The sequence below is a fragment of the Staurois parvus genome, unplaced genomic scaffold (assembly GCF_062004578.1).
Source record: "Staurois parvus isolate SC_StPar_1 unplaced genomic scaffold, SC_StPar_1.0 ptg000794l, whole genome shotgun sequence".
NCBI lineage: Eukaryota > Metazoa > Chordata > Amphibia > Anura > Ranidae > Staurois > Staurois parvus.
This window is the reverse complement of record NW_028318590.1, coordinates 947114-968146: the sequence shown is the minus strand read 5'-3', so window position 1 is coordinate 968146 and position 21033 is coordinate 947114. Positions and strand designations below refer to the sequence as shown.

Here is a 21033-nt window from a genome sequence, read left to right as displayed (position 1 = left end):
ACCTACCAAACTGTTTGCCTTCTCGTGGCCAGTCTGACGATATGTCCGTTTTTTATGTAAGTCTCTCATATTCCAAGATATGAGACATAGGGGAAAAATGGATTTTAATAAAGGTTATCTGGTTGTGTTTCCTGGGAATGTTCTTTGAACTCAGGGGAAAGCTTGCCTTATCTTATATGAGGTGCTAAATTGCACAGGTTCTTTGGACAGCTAGGCCCTGGCTCAGAGAGGTGTTTTATAGCTCTGGGCTCCCTGCTGGCTCTAGCCTGCCAGTGACCCACAACCAGATGTCCTTGTGAATTAACAGAGAGGGAAGGGGTGGGAATGAGGGGGAAATATGTTTGTCAGGATGGTTAACCCCTTTGCCAAGATGGAGGTTGAAGCCAAAAATGGTTGAACCGCATCCATCTCTGGGTATACGCTGTTACAGTCCTCAGTTCATCTGTTTCCTTGGGCATCCTGTACACCCCTAATCCTATCCCAGGTTCAACCAAAGTTCAAGGACTGATCTCAGACTCTGGATGCAAGCTTGTGTGAAGATGTGTGATGTCTGGCTTTGCAGGACTTTAGGGGGACCCTAATCTTCTAGCGACTCCTAAGGAGGTAGTGCTACATAATGAAGGGAGGAGCCAATCTAGGTCTCGGTTGATCATCAGGGAGGAGAGAAGAATGCGTCTGTAAGGAGGGGAGCTCCCCCAGGAGCCTGGGGTAAGGATTGGGGACAAGTAGGGCCTGAATTTTAAGTAAGCACCACAGTACCCCTCCTGCGGATAGTGGGCCATTGTACCAGAAGCCCGGGATATGGAAAGGTGTTCTATTGCACTTTTAATACTGATTGTGGATCCTTGTGTATGTTAATTACTTATGTTAAGAACTGCCATATTGTGGATTGTTGTACCTTGTTAACCTTTCCAAGTATTTAGGTAAAGCTTCAAGCAAAGAAACTCCTTGCTTCATGATTGTCTTAGCAAGGGCAAACCATATGTAAGGGTAGGGTGGTGGTCGTTTGTCATGTCCTCCATGTTTCCCTCTTTGTTGGATGCCAAGCAAGGATCACATGAGAGGCCTACTCCGGGGTGGGTTCTTCTGAGCTATGCTAGGCACCTTGTACAGGGTCTCTCTCTCTCTCTATTCCACACATATGGGGTACCTTTGCTTTAGTGCTGTTTTCAGGAACGCCCTGGGAAAAGCCTGAGGTTGCCCTCAGGAAATACCTGACCTTAAGACAAGCCTTTACTTTTATAGAGATGAATGTACACCATGTACACTTGCACAACAACTGTTTTCAAGTTAACTCTCGGGTCCCCATGTAAATGTACATCTTCCCACTGTAGCTTGCAATTAGGCAGGACATGCTGAACACTGACCACAGCCACCTGTCCAGTGTTTTCCCACTACCAGTCCCAGTAGCAGCATGGAACCGCACCTTGCACATAGCGTAGGCTCCAACAGGACTTTAACTCTAGAACTTCTGAACCTCTGTACAGGATGGGGACCTCTGCAGTTCCATTCTGTTCTGGTTGCTGTGGGAGATGGAATGCAGTGGAGGGAGAGCCAACAACATCTCCCTTGTGGCTAGAGGCAATTCCACCCATAACAGGTACACATTTACAACAGGCTGCTTGCTGACTGTACCTTCGTTGCTGATGGTGACCACATGTATACCTTGCACTAGAATGACTCTTAGCGTGCTGACTCTTCATACATGTGCTAGTGACCTAAACTCTAGACTAAGTGCAAAGTTGTGCCAGTTACTTGCATTACACCCCTTTGAGAAACTTCAGACCAGCCAAAAGGCAAATTTTCAATGCTTTACTGAATAAAGTGGAGAAAGTACAAAGTCCAAAATGACACAGTCCCTAATTCCTAATCCTACTCAGGCTATGTGCTGTCCCGGCATACCTGTAAAGGTGGAGTCCATGTAATTACCAAGTCCATCATAGGCTTCTCCAGCAGCTGGTGTCTTCAGGGTGAACCCCAAGTTCTATCGAACTCACATCTTGGTGGCATCCTTGTACTCCTCCTGGGTGCTGCTCCCTGGTCCCTTCCCTTACGGGGTTCTTTTTATGGGTTCTGGGCTCTCAGCTCTCCTCGGGAAAATCATCATCATCATCTGCATGATCTCTTCTTCGGACCACTGGCACTCTTTTATATCACAGGCTCAGTGGGTTGGGCTTAGAGATATCACTCAAAAACTAAAAGAACCGGGAAAGGCATTAACCCCTAATCTTCCCATCCGGGACAGCACCTGTCTAACTGATTTCAACCTGCTTACATGTATTTAATGAATGTTGTGAGCAGGGACGGACTGACCATTTGGAAACTCGGGCACTGCCCGAGGGCCCGGGGTCAGTAGGGGGCCCCATGAGATGCCCATGGTACCTTTTTCATAGGCTTTTTTGAGTTTGGGCAAGGACACAGGGGCCCCAAGAGCCCCTATTTCCCGGGGCCCCATGAGTTGTCAGTCCGCCCCTGGTTGTGAGTTAACCTAAAGTTTGAAGGAGCATTAAAGGGTATGAGACTGTGAACGCCTGGTTGGCTCAGGAGTGGGTGGTGGTTAGGGGGACAGGAATCACCCTCTTGGAGAGAAGATGCACTCCCCTCAGGTATCATGTGCCAGGTGACCAGGGCCCCCATATAACAGGCATTCCGGGTGTTTGGATGGATTCCCTGAGCTCTAGCCTTGGCCACTAATTCTATTATTAATTCTCTCTTGTTTTGTAGTGTTTTTTCATGTTCTGCAAATAAATGCATTTTTTAATGAATGTTACAGAGTAATACATATTATTTTCTAATGGTAAATATATATCTCATCATTACAGTTATATCTCTGTTATATGACAAATAATTTTTAATGTCAAATTCATATTTTCTTATACTATCTACTTATATATCTTAATTCTTGAATCGTGGTACTTCTATCCTTCCAGCCCCAAGTCCAATCTTTAACAAACTCGTGCAGACTCCACCTCCGCAACATCGCCAAAATCCCCAGAAACCACTAAACAGCTCATCCACTCCCTCATCATATCACGACTCGACTACTGCAACTCCCTCCTCACTGGCCTGCCTCGCCACAGGCTATCCCCACTTCAGTCCATCCTGAATACGGCTGCCAGACTCATTCACCTTTCCAACCGCTCCATCTCCGCCACCCCCCTCTGCCAATCCCTCCACTGGCTTCCGATTGCCCAACGGATCAAATTCAAAATCCTAACACTGATGTACAAAGCCGTCCACCATACTGCCCCGAACTACATCACTGACCTAATATCCAAGTACCACCCAACATGCACACTCCGCTCCTCACAAGACCTCCTTCTCTCTAGTTCCCTGGTCTCCTCCTCCCATGCCCACCTCCAGGACTTCTCCAGGGTGTCACCCATCCTCTGGAACTCCCTGCCCCAACCCATCAGATTATCACCTACTCTCCTCTCCTTTAGGCGCACCCTGAAAACCCACCTCTTCAGGGAAGCCTACCCCACCCCCTGCTAACTTGCCGACCTCCTCCACTCTTCCTACCACTCCATCCCCCACAGCTATCTCCTCCTGTGCCACCATCCCCTCCCTCCTAGATTGTAAGCTCCAAGGAGCAGGGCCCTCGATCCCCTCATGTTTTGCATTGTATTGGTATTGTTCTGTCACATGTTCTGTCCCCCTTTGTAATGTACAGCGCTGAGCGAACTATTGGCGCTTTATAAATACTGTATAATAATAATAATAATAATAATAGATTCCAATTAATGTCATTGGCAGGATAGTGGCTTAGTGAACAATATAAAATGGTGTTGCGCTCCCTAAATCGTATCTAAATACAACACATAAATATATACATTAAACCAATAATCTTATGCACATAGACATAAACAATAACATGCGATTCTTAGATCAATTAACATATGTGTGCAGACAAAAAACATCACATGATGACATAAATAAGTGAAAACTAAACATGCGTCCCCAAAAACAGGGAAAAAACGTGACTTGGGTCACGAGTGAAGTGATAGATGAATGGCCCTATTTATTCCATTATTAATGGTCAGATATAGGTGCCAATATGTATATCCCTGGTAGTCTAGTGGTATAAATGTAATGAGGCTTATAAATTAAGAATATATTATTATAATTATCCACAGATCGTTTTTGTCCAGAGTTGGGGTTTTAGCTCTTTAACCACTTCCTGTCTGGACACTTACCCCCTTCCTGTCCAGGGCAATTTGTCAGCTTTCAGCGCTATCACACTTTGATCATACAACAGTGTACCCATATGAATTTTTTACCATTTTTTGGAGACAGATAAAGCTTTATTTTGGTGGTATTTATTCACCGCTGGGATTTTTATTTTTTTTGCAATGTAAATGAAAAAGTCCAAAAATTTTGCAAAAAAGTGTTTTTCTTATAAAATTTTGTAAATAAATAATCTTTCATCATAAATCTTGACCAAAAAGTATTCCGTTATATTTTTAGTAAAAAAAAAAGCCAAATTAGTTTATAACCAAAAATTATCATTTTTAAAAATTTTTTTACATTTTTATTTTATTTTTTTATATTATTATTTATGGGGTTTTTTTTTTTACATACTGTCACCCTAGCAGTAGAGTGTCACCATGGTGACACTGTACTACTTGTGGGGGGTGATGAAGATTTTTTATTTTTTTTGTTTACAGTGATTGCTTTTACACCGATATAGGATGTAAAAGCAATCATTTCTCTTTCTCTCTGTCTGCATTCTTGCAGCCATTGAGAAATACTGAGTGAGCTGTGATTGGTCACAGCTTGTCACATGGTACAAGGCTGTTGTGAATAGCCCTGTACCATGTGACCTCTGTGATCATTCACAGATTTCACACGTAGTAAGTAATGATGTCACAAGTGACATCTTGCTTACTACTTTGCATGTGATCACTGATTGGCCAATCAGTGATCACATGATCGGGACCTCGTACAGAGGTCCCGCCTAACGATCGGTGTTTCACTGTGTTAATGAACGGTAACCCGCCCCTGGAGTGCCGCCGCCCTGCCGTTTATAAACAGCAGGTGGACGGCAAGTGGTTAACCACTAGCCTACAGGGCACTTATACCCCCTTCCTGTCCAGGCCAATTTCCAGCTTTCAGCGCTGTCGCACTTTGAATGACAATTGCGCGGTCATGTAACACTGTACCCATATGACATTTTTATAATTTTTTTGTGACAGATAGAGCTTTATTTTGGTGGTATTTAATCACCTCGGGGTTTTTTCTTTTTTCTTAAACAAACCAAAAACCACTGAAAATTTGGAAAAAAAAAATGTTTTTTCTTAGTTTTTGTTATAAATTTTTGTAAATAAGTGATTTTTCTCCTTCACTGATGTGCGCTAATGAGGCTGCAGTGATGGCGCTGATAGGCTGCATTGATGGACACTGATAGGTGGCACTGAAAGGCAGCACTGATACATGGCACTGATACATGGCACTGACTGGCACTGTTAGGCGGCACTGACTGGCAATGATTGGCAGCACTGATAGGTGGCACTGATTGGCATTGATAGGTGGCACTGACTGGCATTGATAGGTGGCACTGAAAGGCAACTCAGATGGGCACTGATATGTAACATTGATGGGCACTGGCACAAGGCACTGATGAGCACTGACATAAGGCACTGATGGACACTGACAGGTGGCACTGCTGGGGTCACACTGATCATCAGGGCACACTGATCATCAGTGCTCTGATGATCAGTGTAGATGTCCCCTCCGCGGAAAGCCTATTACCGGCTCTCCTCTCCTCTGTCAGCGTGACAGCTTGTGAGGAGAGAAATGCTGATAACTGGCATTTCCCTGTTTACATGCGATCAGCTGTGATTGGACACAGCTGATCACATGACCGAGCCGACATCTTCGTCTCTTTCCGTGATCGGTGATCCGCTGTGTCCGAGGGACACCGCACCGCAGATCGCCGCGTTCTCCCTGAGCCGCGCATGCGCAGTGAGTATGGGAGGACGTCATATGACGTCCTCCCAGAATGAGAGAACCACCTTGCGTCCGTCATATTACTATATGGCGGGCGGTGGTTAAACATGGCCACAGGTCTTCAATAAAATGGCCACGGGTGTTCCCTATAATTAGATCTAGGTGTTAACCTCTTAGAGTTTAAGGAGCAGACTGTGTATAAAAGGAAGGGCTTGTCACCACGCCTATTGTTCCTGAAGAAGTCACGTGAGATGTGACGCAATGCGTTGGACACGTGGTGACGTCACTGCCTGCGGAGGCTCCATCTTTGTACACCCAGAGAGTACACCCAGCAATATACATGAGCTTGATTTTGAACATGCAAATGTGAGTGAGCTACTTGCTGGTTTACTTTTTTGGTATTAAACATCCAGCATTACACAATGGGAGTTGCTTCTTGTTTTCAATCCATATGTGAGTTGGCTGAGTTTAGGATAAGCTTGGATATCTGGATGGGTCATTCTCAGTGATGCATGTAAAGGAGGATACCACCATTACTGCTTAACCTGAATCATTGATGTGGATGGGTCGTATTAATATACCTGGCAATTTCAAGGCTCATTGGCCCTTTGGGGTCGCTGTAGTAAGGTGAGGGGGCAATCCAGCCATTGGAGGATCCAGATTTTTTCACTCACATCACCAATATATGTGCTTCACTCGTTTGAAGAGTGCACAAGGGGACTTTTTCGCCATTATATATGAATGGTTTAGTGGCACAATTTTCAGCAATATTTCTTTGAAAAGTTTTTCTTTCACAATCTCTTATGATGTTGTAACTCTGTATTCTATGTGTTTGTGTTATTATTATTATACAGTATTTATAAAGCGCCGATAGTTCACTCAGCGCTGTACATTACAAAGGGGGACAGAACATGTGACAGAACAATACCAATACAATGCAAAACATGAGGGGATCGAGGGCCCTGCTCCTTGGAGCTTACAATCTAGGAGGGAGGGGATGGTGGTACAGGAAGGGATAGCTGTGGGGGATGGAGTGGTAGGAAGAGTGGAGGAGGTCAGCAAGTTAGCAGGGGGTGGGGTAGGCTTCCCTGAAGAGATGGGTTTTCAGGGTGCACCTAAAGGAGAGGAGAGTAGGTGATAATCTGATGGGTTGGGGCAGGGAGTTCCAGAGGATGGGTGACACCCTGGAGAAGTCCTGGAGGCGGGCATGGGAGGAGGAGACCAGGGAACTAGAGAGAAGGAGGTCTTGTGAGGAGCGGAGTGTGCATGTTGGGCAGTACTTGGATATTAGGTCAGTGATGTAGTTCGGGGCAGTATGGTGGACGGCTTTGTACGTCAGTGTTAGGATTTTGAATTTGATCCATTGCGCAATCGGAAGCCAGTGGATGGATTGGCAGAGGGGGGTGGAGCCCAGTGGAGGGATTGGCAGAGGGGGTGGAGCCCAGTGGAGGGATTGGCAGAGGGGGGTGGAGCCCAGTGGAGGGATTGGCAGAGGGGGGTGGAGGACACTGATTGGAGGCCAGTGGAGGGATTGGCAGAGGGGGGTGGAGGACACTGGGTGGAGGCCAGTGGAGGGATTGGCAGAGGGGGGTGGAGGTCAGTGGAGGGATTGGCAGAGGGGGGTGGAGGTCAGTGGAGGGATTGGCAGAGGGGAGTGGAGGTCAGTGGAGGGATTGGCAGAGGGGGGTGGCGGAGACAGAGCGGTTGGAAAGGTGAATGAGTCTGGCAGCCGTATTCAGGATGGACTGAAGCGGGGATAGCCAGCGGCGAGGAAGGCCAGTGAGGAGGGAGTTGCAGTAGTCGAGTCGTGATATGATGAGGGAGGGGATGAGCTGTTTAGTGGTTTCTGGGGTTAGGAACGTGCGGATTTTGGCGATGTTGCGGAGGTGGAGTCTGCATGTTGCGGAGGCGGAGTCTGCATGTTGCGGAGGTGGAGTCTGCATGTTGCGGAGGTGGAGTCTGCACGAGTTTGTTAAAGATTGGACTTGGGGCTGGAAGGATAGGTTGGAGTCCAGAATGACACCAAGTACTCTGGCCTGCGGGGCGGGTTTGATGGTAGCGTTGTTGGATGTGATGGAGAAGTCAATGGGGGTGGTGTCCGGGCTGGGGGGAAGACAAGAAACTCAGTTTTGGAGAGGTTCAGTTTAAGGAAGTGGAGGGACATCCAGTCTGATATGTCGCTCAGTAGGTGTGTGATTCGGGCGTTCACACTTATTTATCCCAATTAGGGATTGCATGGCACCTGGCAGACAACAATTGGTTGTCATTCATCACTTTGATGGGTTAGGAGGTCATGTGGTTTTAAAAGGTTTTTTGTTATCAGGTTTTATCCTGACCTTATCACTTTAGTGCATTCACATTTGTTGCGAGTTATTTTTTACACGGCACTTTTTATTGAGGCACAATTTATACCATTCATCTATCACTTCCCTCGTGACCCAAGTCACGTTTTTTCCGTGTTTTTGAGGACGCATGTTTAGTTTTCACTTTGTTATCATGTGATGTTTTTTGCCTACACTCGTATGTTTGATCTCACCATGTGATGTTTGTCTACACATGTATGTTTATTGATCTCACCATGTGATGTTTGTCTACACATGTATGTTTATTAATCTCACCATGTGATGTTTGTCTACACACGTATGTTTATTGATCTCACCATGTGATGTTTGTCTACACACTTATGTTTATTGATCTCACCATGTGATGTTTGTCTACACACGTATGTTTATTAATCTCACCATGTGATGTTTGTCTACACACGTATGTTTATTAATCTCACCATGTGATGTTTGTCTACACACGTATGTTTATTAATCTCACCATGTGATGTTTGTCTACACACGTATGTTTATTAATCTCACCATGTGATGTTTGTCTACACACGTATGTTTATTGATCTCACCATGTGATGTTTGTCTACACATGTATGTTTATTGATCTCACCATGTGATGTTTGTCTACATGTATGTTTATTGATCTCACCATGTGATGTTTGTCTACATGTATGTTTATTGATCTAGGTGTCACATGTTATTTATATCTATATGCATAAGATTATTGGTTTATTGTATATATTTATGGGTTGTATTTAGTGTATTTAGATACGATTTAGGGAGCGCAACACCATTTTTTATTGTTCTTTAGTACATTCAGGTTTTAGTCGGGTGATAGCAGCTCCCTACATATATGTTTAGTGTATAGTTTGTGTATTTTGAGTAGCGCAGGTGGTTTACCTATTATAGTGGCTTAGTGGTTAGCGCTCCTACCTAACAACTCTAGGGTCTTTGGTTCAAATCCCACCCATGCTACCACGTGCCAGGAGTTCACACGTTCTCCCTGTGTGGGTTTCCTCCAACACTCCAAAGACATTCTAATAGGTTCATTGGCACTAGTATGAATGCAAGTTCCTTCAGGGTAGGGATGAGCTCATAGGTGTGTATAATTACTTCTCCTAAGCAAAACCTGCAATGGACATCCTGCAAGTCTGTTGCTGGTCCCCAAAAAAAAAAAAAAAAAAAGCCATGCGTGTCCCTCCACTGTGCTCTGCAGAAGTGAGCATGTTGATGAAACGCGTAGGGAAGAGCCTGTGACGTCATTACGTTCCCGAGCCGCCTGCGCATTTGAGGCCGGGTTTGTTTTTTTTGTCTAGAGTGCACGCTGTCATTGCTGGTGTCGGCTAGGACACCTCTATTTGTAAGTGCATTACTTAATTTAAAAAAAAAAGTCCTTTAACCACTCACCTACCGGGCACTTATACCCCCTTATTTACCAGGCCAATTTTCAGCGCTGCTGCAATTTGATTGACAATTGCGCGGTCATGCAACATTGTACCCATATGAAATTTTTATCATTTTTTTCTCACAAATAGAGCTTTCTTTTGGTGGTATTTAATCGCCACTGGGCACTTTACTTTTTGCGCTAAAAATAAAAAAAGTGTAAAAAATTTGAAAAAAAAAGTTTGTTTCTATTATAAAATTTTTCAAACAGGTAATTTTTCTCCTTCACTGATGTGCGTTGATGAGGCAGCACTGATGGGCACTGATAGGCAGTACTAATGAGGTGACACAGATAGGCGGCACTGATAGACAGCACTAATGAGGTGTCACGGATAGGCGGCACTAATATGCAGCACTGATAGGTGACACTGATGATGGGTACTGATAGACGGCACTGACTGGCATCACTGCTGGGCACTGACTGGCGGCACTGCTGGGCTGCACTGGTGGGCACAGGTAGGTGGCACTTCTGGGCACAGGTGGGTGACACTGCAGAGTGGCACAGGTGGGTGATCTGCTGGGCACAGGTGGGCGGAGCTAGTGGGCGCACTGCTGGGCACAGGTGGGCGGAACTTGCGGGTGGCACTGCTGGGCACCGATCATCAGGGCACTGATCAGTGCCCTGATGATCGGTGCCGATCCCCGCTCTGACAACTGCCGGTTCTCGGCAGTACTTTCCTCACGATCTGACAGCGTGAGGAAAGTGCAGCCGAGAACCGGCACTTGCATTTCCCTGTGATCAGCGTGTCATTGGACACCGCTGATCACGTGGTAAAAGGCCGCTGTGATTGGCCTTTTACCACATCACGTGATCAGCTGTGTCCGTAGGACACAACAATCACAGAGATCGCCGGGTGCGCGCCCCCTGGGGCGCGCAGGAGAGTGTATTCTGGGAGGACGTCATATGACGTCCACCCAGAACTGGCCGGCCGCAGTGCAGCCGTCATTCGGCTATCTGCGGTCGGCAACTAGTTAAATACTGCACCACGAGTTCTCCATGTTCTTCTACCCCTTTTGGTTTGGATATCGGAGGAACAGGTCTTTGAGAAGTGGATCTATCTTGCTGAGTGTTCCCTGCATTGCTCCTTGAATGTCAGAGTATTACATCCGCACAACATCGCTCCCAGAGCAGAAAGTGTTTTATGCCGGTTTATAGTTTAATCAGCATATCGCTCTGGTGAGTTCTTTCATTTTATTTGGTGGTGGATTTACACATGGTGATTGTTGGCTACGAATACGTTTCATTTCAACACGGATTTGGGACTTTATAATTAGAGATGAGCAAAGAAATGAAAAATTCGATTCGGCTGATTCGGCGAATTCCAGTATGAAATTCGATTCGATGCAAATTTCTCCGCTACGAAGATGACTTATAAAAAGGGTTTCTAGGCTTCAGAGAGCCTTTAAATTAGTGCAGAACACTGTACCTTTAATTTAAATGCCCTTGGAGATGAGGAAGGAGAAGGATGAGAAGAAGGAGAAGGAGAAGGATGAGAAGAAGGAGAAGGATGAGAAGAAGGAGAAGGATGAGAAGAAGGAGAAGGATGAGAAGGATGAGAAGAAGGAGAAGGATGAGAAGGATGAGAAGAAGGAGAAGGATGAGAAGGATGAGAAGAAGGAGAAGGATGAGAAGGATGAGAAGAAGGAGAAGGATGAGAAGAAGGAGAAGGAGGAGAAGGATGAGAAGAAGGAGAAGGAGGAGAAGGACGAGAAGAAGGAGAAGGAGGAGAAGGATGAGAAGAAGGAGAAGGAGGAGAAGGATGAGAAGAAGGAGAAGGAGGAGAAGGATGAGAAGAAGGAGAAGAAGGAGAAGGATGAGAAGAAGGAGAAGGAGAAGGATGAGAAGAAGGAGAAGGATGAGAAGAAGGAGAAGGATGAGAAGAAGGAGAAGGATGAGAAGAAGGAAAAGGAGAAGGATGAGAAGAAGGAGAAGGAGAAGGATGAGAAGAAGGAGAAGGATGAGAAGAAGGAGAAGGATGAGAAGAAGGAGAAGGATGAGAAGAAGGAGAAGGATGAGAAGAAGGAGAAGGATGAGAAGAAGGAGAAGGAGAAGGATGAGAAGAAGGAGAAGGAGAAGGATGAGAAGAAGGAGAAGGAGAAGGATGAGAAGAAGGAGAAGGATGAGAAGAAGGAGAAGAAGGAGAAGGATGAGAAGAAGGAGAAGGATGAGAAGAAGGAGAAGGATGAGAAGAAGGAGAAGGATGAGAAGAAGGAGAAGGATGAGAAGAAGGAGAAGGATGAGAAGAAGGAGAAGGATGAGAAGAAGGAGAAGGATGAGAAGAAGGACAGTTCTGTGACAGTTTCTGTCTATTTCTGACAGTTCTGGGACATTCACTCCATACAGCTGTTTCAACCGCTGTATGGAGGGAATGTCATGGAACTGTCAGAAATAGACTATTAATGACAGTTCTGGGACTGTCCTTCCATACAGCGGTTGAAGCATTGTATCTATTTGTTTCCATAAATGACATTCTGCAAATACACTTAGAGGAGCGCTGCAGATACACTTTTTGCCGGCTTGGAATTAATCTTATTTTCATCCTACTTCTTCTTCTTCATCCTCATCCTCATAAGAAGAAAAAGAAGAAGTAGGATGAAAATAAGAATAATTCCAAGCCGGCAAAAAGTGTATCTGCAGCGCTCCTCTAAGTGTATCTGCAGAGCTCCTCTAAGTGTATCTGCAGAATAGAGGAACTCTGCACATACACTTTTTGCCGGCTTGCAATTATTCTTATTCTCATCCTACTTCTTCTTCTTCATCCTCATCAGAAGAAGATGAGGATGAGGATGAAGAAGAAGAAGAAGTAGGATGAAAAGAAGAATAATTCCAAGCCGGCAAAAAGTGTATGTGCAGAGTTCCTCTATTTCTGACAGTTCTCTGACAGCTTCTTCACATGTACAGCGGTTGAAACATCTGTATCCTAAATGTAAACTAATAGATACAATGTTTCAACCGCTAAACATGTGTTCCTTCTGTCAGAGAACTGTCAGAAATAGCGGAGCTCACTGCAGGGACACTTTTGCCGGCTGATCGGGAAATGTTTGATTCGCGCACCCGAAGTAGGCAAAATTTCGGTTTCGACGCGAATCGAATATTTCCTGAAATTCGACTCGAATTCCGGTTCGCCTGGTTCGATTCGCTCATCTCTATTTATAATATATATTTTTTGTCACAAAACAAAATTGAATTATATATATATATATATATATATATATATATATAGTGTATCCTTTTTTATCACCAATTTCTGTCACAAATCTATTTTCTTTTTTGTCATTACTACATTTGGTTTAATGCAACCTTTAAATTTACAATTACATGTGACACTTACCAGACCAGGGGGCACAACAGAGCGATCAGTTCTAGCAATCCCCCCCGAAGTCACCTTCCCTGCCCACATCTGATTCACCCAGCTGCCTGGGCCCCCCCTGCTGGCCTGGGCCCCATACAGGAGGGCTGGTGGTAACCCCTCATCTACAGCCCTGTAGTGGGACCTAGACAATAGCAGGAGCACCACCAGAATGAAGTGGAGAACTCTGTATAATGTTTCCACATTTAGAAGGCGCATGGATGTGCAGTGCAACTTTAAATGTACTTACAAATTTAGGTAACAAATCTCTTTTCCAAAAATATTTTATTGTACTTTACAGAGTTCAATAAAACAAGCAAGTTAAACACTGAACAGGATTTTACAAATGGATACAGATCAATGTTATAGCCACCATTAGAGTTGATGTGTGAAGTCAGGACATCTCCATCCACAAATGTGCATGTCGGGAAGATCAGATCTGTACTTTCAGGTTCTTTAGCTCCTTGTTGGTCCTTTGAGTTTCTGAAAAAAGTGGGAGGTGGCATTCCTGATCATGTGACCACTACATGGTTCTCTTCATCCTAGAAATATTCCAGGTGATCATTTTTTTTCTTATCCGCCTGGAAAGACACCAATTTCGGTCCCTCCCCTGTACCAGGCAGAGGTACGAAGACTCGAACGTGGATATAAGTGTCCTCTCCAGTTTTCACCTGGAAAGAGCAGAAATGTTAATTCCACCTTTAATTTTGTGTTTTCACTGATATGAGTTATCTTGGGACTGTTCTTCTGGTAGAACACTTAATATATCTGGGGGTGACTTTAGATTGCAAGCTCCTGTGGGGCAAGGACTGACAACTGCTGGAATGTTGTCTGTACAGCGCTGTGGAATAGGTCAGCTATAAAAATGAAAGTGCAACTCTGGGGAATACAATAGAGTGTAAGCTCTGAGGATATAAAGTTAGAAGCATTAATGGTGTATGACTGTTGCAGACATTAGAGTGTAAGCTCCTCTGGTGCAGTCATCAGATTGTCAGTGTTCTCTATACTGCACTGTGGTATGTCAGAGCTATAGAAATGTATAATAGTGTGACTGTGGGGGACATTGGAGTGTAAGCTCTTGTTACAGAGATACAACTGGCTCAGTGTTCTCTGTACAGCACTGCGGTATGTCAGAGCTATATAAATACACAATACACCAGGGGCAGACTGACAACTCATGGGGCCCCTGGGCAATAGGGGGATCATGGGGCCCCTGTGTCCTTGTCCAAACTCAAAAAAGCCTAAAAAAAATAAAAAAAAAATAAAAACGCATCTCATGGGGCCCCCTACTGACTGGACCCTCAGCAGTACTCGAGTTTCCAAATGGTCAGTCCACCCCTGGATATGACTGCATCAGTGTTCTGTACAGCACTGTGGAATATGTCAGCCATTTGCAGTCCAGGAGGGTGGGGGGTGTGGAGGATAGCAGAAATCAGGTGGTGTGGGGGCTGCAACTGGGGTGGTAGACTGAGGAATGGGGGCAGAAGTATGAGATTAGGGAGTGGAAGTCTGCAGTGTGGGATGGAATAAGGTGTGGGGCAATTCCCAGCAGCATAGAGTGGTGATGAGTGAGGGATGGGGGTGAGGAGCAGAGGACAGCAGGTCAGGTGAGGGGGTGAACAACAAGGATACCTACAATGTTAGTTGGTGAAGAGATGAGCCCAAAACCTAATGGAGGTGTGGAGCAATGATTGTAGGGGCCAAGCAGTAGTGTCATCTGATGGGGATGAAGTTGGGGCAGCAGTGTGGGATGGGGGTTAGGAGTATGGGGGCAGCACTAGTTTGTCTGGATATGGTTGCAGAGGAGAGCACTGGAGCTGGAGGCAGAGAGATCAGAGAGGAGGTGGTGGGATGGTGTCCTAGGGAGAGCACTGGAGCTGGAGGCAGAGAGATCAGAGAGGAGGAGGTGGTGGGACGGTGTCCTAGGGAGAGCACTGAGGCTGGAGGCAGAGAGATCAGAGAGGAGGCGGTGGGACGGTGTCCTAGGGAGAGCACTGGAGCTGGAGGCAGAGAGATCAGAGAGGAGGCGGTGGGACGGTGTCCTAGGGAGAGCACTGAGGCTGGAGGCAGAGAGATCAGAGAGGAGGTGGTGGGACGGTGTCCTAGGGAGAGCACTGAGGCTGGAAGCAGAGAGATCAGAGAGGAGGTGGTGGGATGGTGTCCTAGGGAGAGCACTGGAGCTGGAGGCAGAGAGATCAGAGAGGAGGTGGTGGGACGGTGTCCTAGGGAGAGCACTGAGGCTGGAAGCAGAGAGATCAGAGAGGAGGTGGTGGGAGGCAGAGAGATCAGAGAGGAGGTGGTGGGAGGCAGAGAGATCAGAGAGGAGGTGGTGGGACGGTGTCCTAGGGAGAGCACTGAGGCTGGAGGCAGAGAGATCAGAGAGGAGGTGGTGGGAGGCAGAGAGATCAGAGAGGAGGTGGTGGAACGGTGTCCTAGGGAGAGCACTGAGGCTGGAAGCAGAGAGATCAGAGAGGAGGTGGTGGGATGGTGTCCTAGGGAGAGCACTGAGGCTGGAAGCAGAGAGATCAGAGAGGAGGTGGTGGGACGGTGTCCTAGGGAGAGCACTGAGGCTGGAAGCAGAGAGATCAGAGAGGAGGTGGTGGGATGGTGTCCTAGGGAGAGCACTGAGGCTGGAGGCAGAGAGATCAGAGAGGAGGTGGTGGGAGGCAGAGAGATCAGAGAGGAGGTGGTGGGACGGTGTCCTAGGGAGAGCACTGAGGCTGGAAGCAGAGAGATCAGAGAGGAGGTGGTGGGATGGTGTCCTAGGGAGAGCACTGGAGCTGGAGGCAGAGAGATCAGCTTCATGTCTGGAGTTAAATATGAAACTCAAAACCAAAAATACATTGCAGTTCACCAATCCTTAGATGTGGTGGCTGCATTAGTTTAAGCTTTTTTCCCTCCCTCAGTTGTCACCAGGTGATCTGGCCAGTAACACCTCCTGTATTTGAGCACCCCCCCCCCCTCCCCAACTCTGGATGAATGAGCACAGAAGAATTGTCATGGGGGGTGTGATTGGCTTCAATTTACTGGTGTGGTTAAATCTGCTAGTCCAACACTCCAAACTCCAGCACACTTGATAATCAGTTACAGCAATTCTCTGTTCCTTCTGGGATATGGGTTTTACATACATAAACACCTATCATTGTAAGCCCCCCTGTCCATGGTAAGTCTCAATTTTCTTACATCTACAAGATCTTGTTCTGAGGGGGACAGACTTTCTGGCTAGATCAGCAGGTGAATAGAATAGCCCAAGAGGAAACCAATCCCAACCACATTAGATTTGGCAAGCTTTAAAATAAAAAGGTTTGCCTTTGGGTTTAACTAGCCCTGGCAGAAACCTGAAAAATTAAAAAAAAAAAAAAAAAAATCTGATCCAGAAGTGTCTGAATTATGAGCAGTACACTGAGTCATATTAGGGGGCAGTGCTGGGGGGTGCAGAGGGGAGAATTGACAACCAGGAGACCAAATGCTTCTGCTGGACTCCAGGGGAGAATATAGCAGCCAAAGTCTATAGGAACAGTCTTTTCCTGCTGAATTCTAGCCAACTGCCATTTTCTCCCCTGTGCTGAATAGAGTTGAAGCATTTAGAGTTTGCCAGCTGCAGGTGCTGAGGCTGTGCAGTGGGCAGGGGTGGACCGACAACTCATGGGGCCCCCGGGCAATAGGGGGATCATGGGGCCTCCGTGTCCTTGCCCACACCCAGAAAAGCCTATTAAAGGTACCAGGGGCATCTCATGGTGCCCCCTTCTGACCCCAGGCCCTCAGACAGTACCCAAGTTCCCAAATGGTCAGTCCTCCCCTGGCAGTGGGGGAGATTTACTAAAACTGGAGCACACAGAATCTGGTGCAGCTGTGCATGGGAGCCAATCAGCTTCAACTTGTTCAATTAGACTGACAAAACCTGGAAGCTGATTGGTTACTATACACAGCTGCACCAGACCACCAGTTTTAGTAAATCTCCCCCTGTATATCCTACATCCATTTTGCCTGTAGGGTACCAGAACATGTGCCTCTGCTTCTGTTCCCCAGGGGGAAGACAGACATTGGATATTTGATATATTAACCCATTTCCCACCTGTAGGATGGGATATGATGTCCTCGGGTCAAAGTGATCATACTGGGACAAAGCCCGCACCAGGCATCATGATATCAGTTTTTTGCCCCCAATTCTCTTTACAGCAAAAGTGATTCACTCACTTCTGCAGGTAAGGTGGTGTACCATCTCCCATCCCCCCCAAACCACCTTTCCTGGGCTCCCCTATCCAAATGCAGAGCCCTGGACCACCGCAAAAGTAATGCCCGTAGCGAAAAAAGGAAAGGAAAATTAGCGCAGGGCAGGCATGACTAGGCCTAGAGTGGGAAGGAGAATAGAAAGGGTTAATGATGTGCCAGGGGGTGTGGAAAAGTATAGCTGGGGGTGCTGGTTGGTGGAGGGAGAGCGTGGGTGGGCTCTGCCGCACCTTAGGGTGGGGTGTCCCGGGGGGGGGGGGCATCATTCGGAGCTGGACGTTGGTGAGTGAGATTCCCTCCCGCCATCCCTATTATAGGGAGTGTTGTGTTCCTCTTGGGGGGAAAAGGGAGTTATTTCGGTCTTGGGTGGTTGTTGGTCTTGGAGGCAGTTCTTATCTTGGAGGTACTGATAATGGTGTGGGACCCATCGGTGGTATGGTGTGCCCGGGGACATTCCAGTTAACCAAGGTTTAACTGGAAGGTGGTGGTGCTGCACTGCGGACGGTATGGTTGTCTCCGAGCTGGTTGGTTGCGGCTGGAGACCTTTGTGTAATATGGTTGTCCGCAGGTGCATTTCAGATCATTTTTGGGGGGTGCCTTCGAAGACCAACAACAACAACTCTGCATGTTTCTGTTATAAGGAATGGTTGGTGTTAAAATGTTTGTTAATAAAAGGCCATGTTGGCCATTTACTCCAAAATTGGTGTCATGGTTTTTATTTAAGTATAGTAAGGGGGGGGGGATTTGGATGACCCATCTCTGGTGCTCTAGTCATGGTGGCACTACAGTGGAACGGATGTTCCTCCCTCTGAACTAGGATTGACACTTCCAGCTCCTTTTACTTGGCAACCAATCACACTGATTGTGGTGTCTGATCTGCTGCATTGGAGACCAGAGGAGTGATTTTAGGTCCAATATACCATGGATCTCTACATAAAGGAGGACCTGTCATATCCCTTGTGAAAGCAATAAGATTTTTTTTATTTTTAGCTGCTGTAAAAAAAAAAAAAAGTTTTATGTGTCCCACCCAGGGGCGGACTGACAACTCATGGGGCCCCCGGGCAATAGGGGATCATGGGGCTCCCATGTCCTTGCCCAAACTCAAAGCCTATGAAAAAAGGCACCAGGGGCATCTCATGGGGCCCCTACTGACCCCAGGCCCTCGGGCAGTGCCTGAGTTTCCAAATGGTCAGTCCACCCCTGGTCCCACCCCCTGTGCTTGTGCACAAGCGCATATGCAAGTCCCACCCGCATATGTAAGCCGATTGCACTTGTGTGGCATTGTGGTAAATGTCATAGCAAGAGAAATCATCTCAGCTCCATACCTCCTGTGCATCTCTAAACCGGTAACCTGTAAAGGCTATTAAAGCATCTGAGATTTTTGGAACCGTTCCATGTGTACGCAAATTTTAAAGCACGACATGTTAGATATCCATTTACTTGGCGAAACATCTTAAGTTATCAATTTAATGTGAAAAATCTTCCAAAAAAGTTGCATTTAACCCCTTGCCTACAGGGCACTTATACCCCCTTCCTGCCCAGGCCAATTTTCAGCGCTGTCACACTTTGAATGACAATTGTGCGGTCATGCAACACTGTACTCATATGAAATTTTTATCATTTTGTGACAGAGCTTTCTTTTGGTGGCATTTAATCACCTCTGGGGTTAATTGTTTCTTAAACCATAAACCACAGAAAATTTTGAAAAATGTTTTAGTTCTAAAATTTTGTAAAGAAGCGATTTTTCTTCACTGATAGGTGGCACTGATGGGCATTGAAAGGCAGAACTGATGTGCACTGATGTGACATTGTTGCACTGATTGGCACATGACACTGCTGGGGCTACACTGATCATCAGGGCACATGTCCCCCTCCACGGAATGCAGATTACCGGTGTCCTGCCTTCTCTGCAGTTATGAAAGGGTTACAGAGGATTACAGGCAGTATAACCTTTGATGTCCACACAGTAAAGAGTCGATGATTGATAACCGATGATATTTACTGATAACATGTGACATAATGAGAATGCGCATGAATAAATGGTAAAACTGAAATACAAACAGAATAAACAGACATGAGTACATATCTAACTACCTAGCTATATGCATACCATTCCTCAGTATATAGGAGGGGTACTTACAGACTTTGGGGGTCTAATCAAGCCCATATATGAAGAGGGAACAGCATCCCACATCTACTTGCATAGTAGAATTTCTTCAGTCTGAAGAGATGAGGTCACTTCCTCCCAAGTTAGCAAACAGGAAGTCTCTGGCCTTAAAGGGGACAGACACTGCTGAATGCTAAAGAATGCCTTGTGTAATACAAGGCAGCACACTCCCCACCTGGCATAATAATGATATGCCACTATTAAACTCTTGGAAGGAGTAAAACGACTTCCGTGATGGGTCTAAGGTACACCTTAGGGGTGCCCCGTTTTACTACTCTGACCTCTACTTTCCTGACTCTGCTATCACGACTAGCATCAGTCCCCACAATGAGTCCAATTGGCCACTCGTTCCTGTGGGCCTGAGAGTCTTTTAGTAGAACAACATCTCCAACTTGTAAGTTGGGCTTGTCGGCTTGCCATTTGTTGCGTGGTTGGAGGGTCGTCAGGTACTCCTGTCTCCATCTCTTCCAGAAGATATCGGCAAGGCTTTGAACTTGTTTCCATTGCTTGGTGTACAAGTCTTTAAGATCGCTTCTCGGCCTTTTGGCTAAGATCAAGTGTAGTATCTGTTCTTATCAGTGTCCAGTGGGGGTGCTCCCGACCATTCTAGCTTTGCGGGGATGGTTGTTGTATAGTACCCTCACTGGTATGATGGGGTCCGGAAGGCTGAACCGGAGGGACAGAAACCAGGGAGCGCCACGATGAGCTCTGGGGCCTTGGGAGTAATTCCTCTGGTGAAGCTGGAAAGACCCAGTACCTCCTGATTCGGACGGATCTACCTTGGTCTGGCCTGGGGACGCAAAAAGTCCGCAAACTCAGTGCCCCCTGGGGAAGACGCTCTCAGGGGTGTCACTAGTAACACTTGGGTGTGGGACCCCACGGTGTGAAGATGACACATGGCCACCGTTTTTCACCTCTTTTTGCACAGCGCCCTTAGGACCAGGCCTTTTGGCTAGGACCAGGGCAATTTTTGCTACAGGCCTCAGGGCCTGGTCTGTGCACAATTCGGCACGGTACCACTTTTTTATTTTTTCTTTCTCTTTATTTATTATGCACTTCCCACGTTTGTCACTTTTTTGCTCTTATGTGTGTGTTTTTCACGGATGGAGGGTGTGGGTCCTCAGGCCTACCCTGAAGTCTAGGGGGAGGATGTGTGGCCATACGGTTCCTTCCTCCCCTGATCCCTAGGGGACTCTTCTTCGGGAGAGTCCCCTTGCCTAGTACTGGATGTCCGGCTTCGGCTGGGCATAGGGAACGGTGGTCCACCAGGCCTTTTGGCCAGGAGGACCAATTGGGAACCTTGTCCCCGTCAGGAGCTTCATGCCCCGGGGGATCAGGGTAAGCGGTCCAAGCCCCTTTATGGGTAGGACACAGCACACCCCTAAGTGCACTTTTTCATGTGGTGTTTTTCACTTGCGCTTTTTTTGTGAACACTTACGGGTTTTTTCGTTATAGTTGCACGTTTGCGGACTTAAAAAAAAAAAAAAAGTCTTTAAGATCAAAGTCCCCGTTGGGAGCTGTCACCATCTCCATCTTCTGGGTCAGCAACGTTGCAGGT

The 21033-nt window shown here is 46.5% G+C and overlaps 1 protein-coding gene and 1 pseudogene across 3 annotated transcripts in view; one reads left to right on the top strand and one right to left on the bottom strand.

Annotated features, from left to right (window-relative positions):
- Positions 1 to 21033, bottom strand: part of LOC149444274 (leukocyte cysteine proteinase inhibitor 1-like) — a 68835-nt gene that overhangs the window by 37047 nt on the left and 10755 nt on the right. Inside the window, exon 3 of one of the 3 annotated variants that reach the window (XM_089654736.1) lies at positions 13347 to 13749. The exons of the other annotated variants lie outside the window; for them this stretch is intronic. Within the exon in view, the coding sequence (XP_089510862.1) occupies positions 13621 to 13749 (129 nt within the window). The 3' untranslated portion in view covers positions 13347 to 13620. Of the gene's footprint in view, positions 1 to 13346; positions 13750 to 21033 lie in introns of those variants that run through there. 3 annotated transcript variants of the gene reach the window in all.
- On the top strand, positions 20003 to 20118 carry LOC149444275 (U2 spliceosomal RNA; annotated as a pseudogene).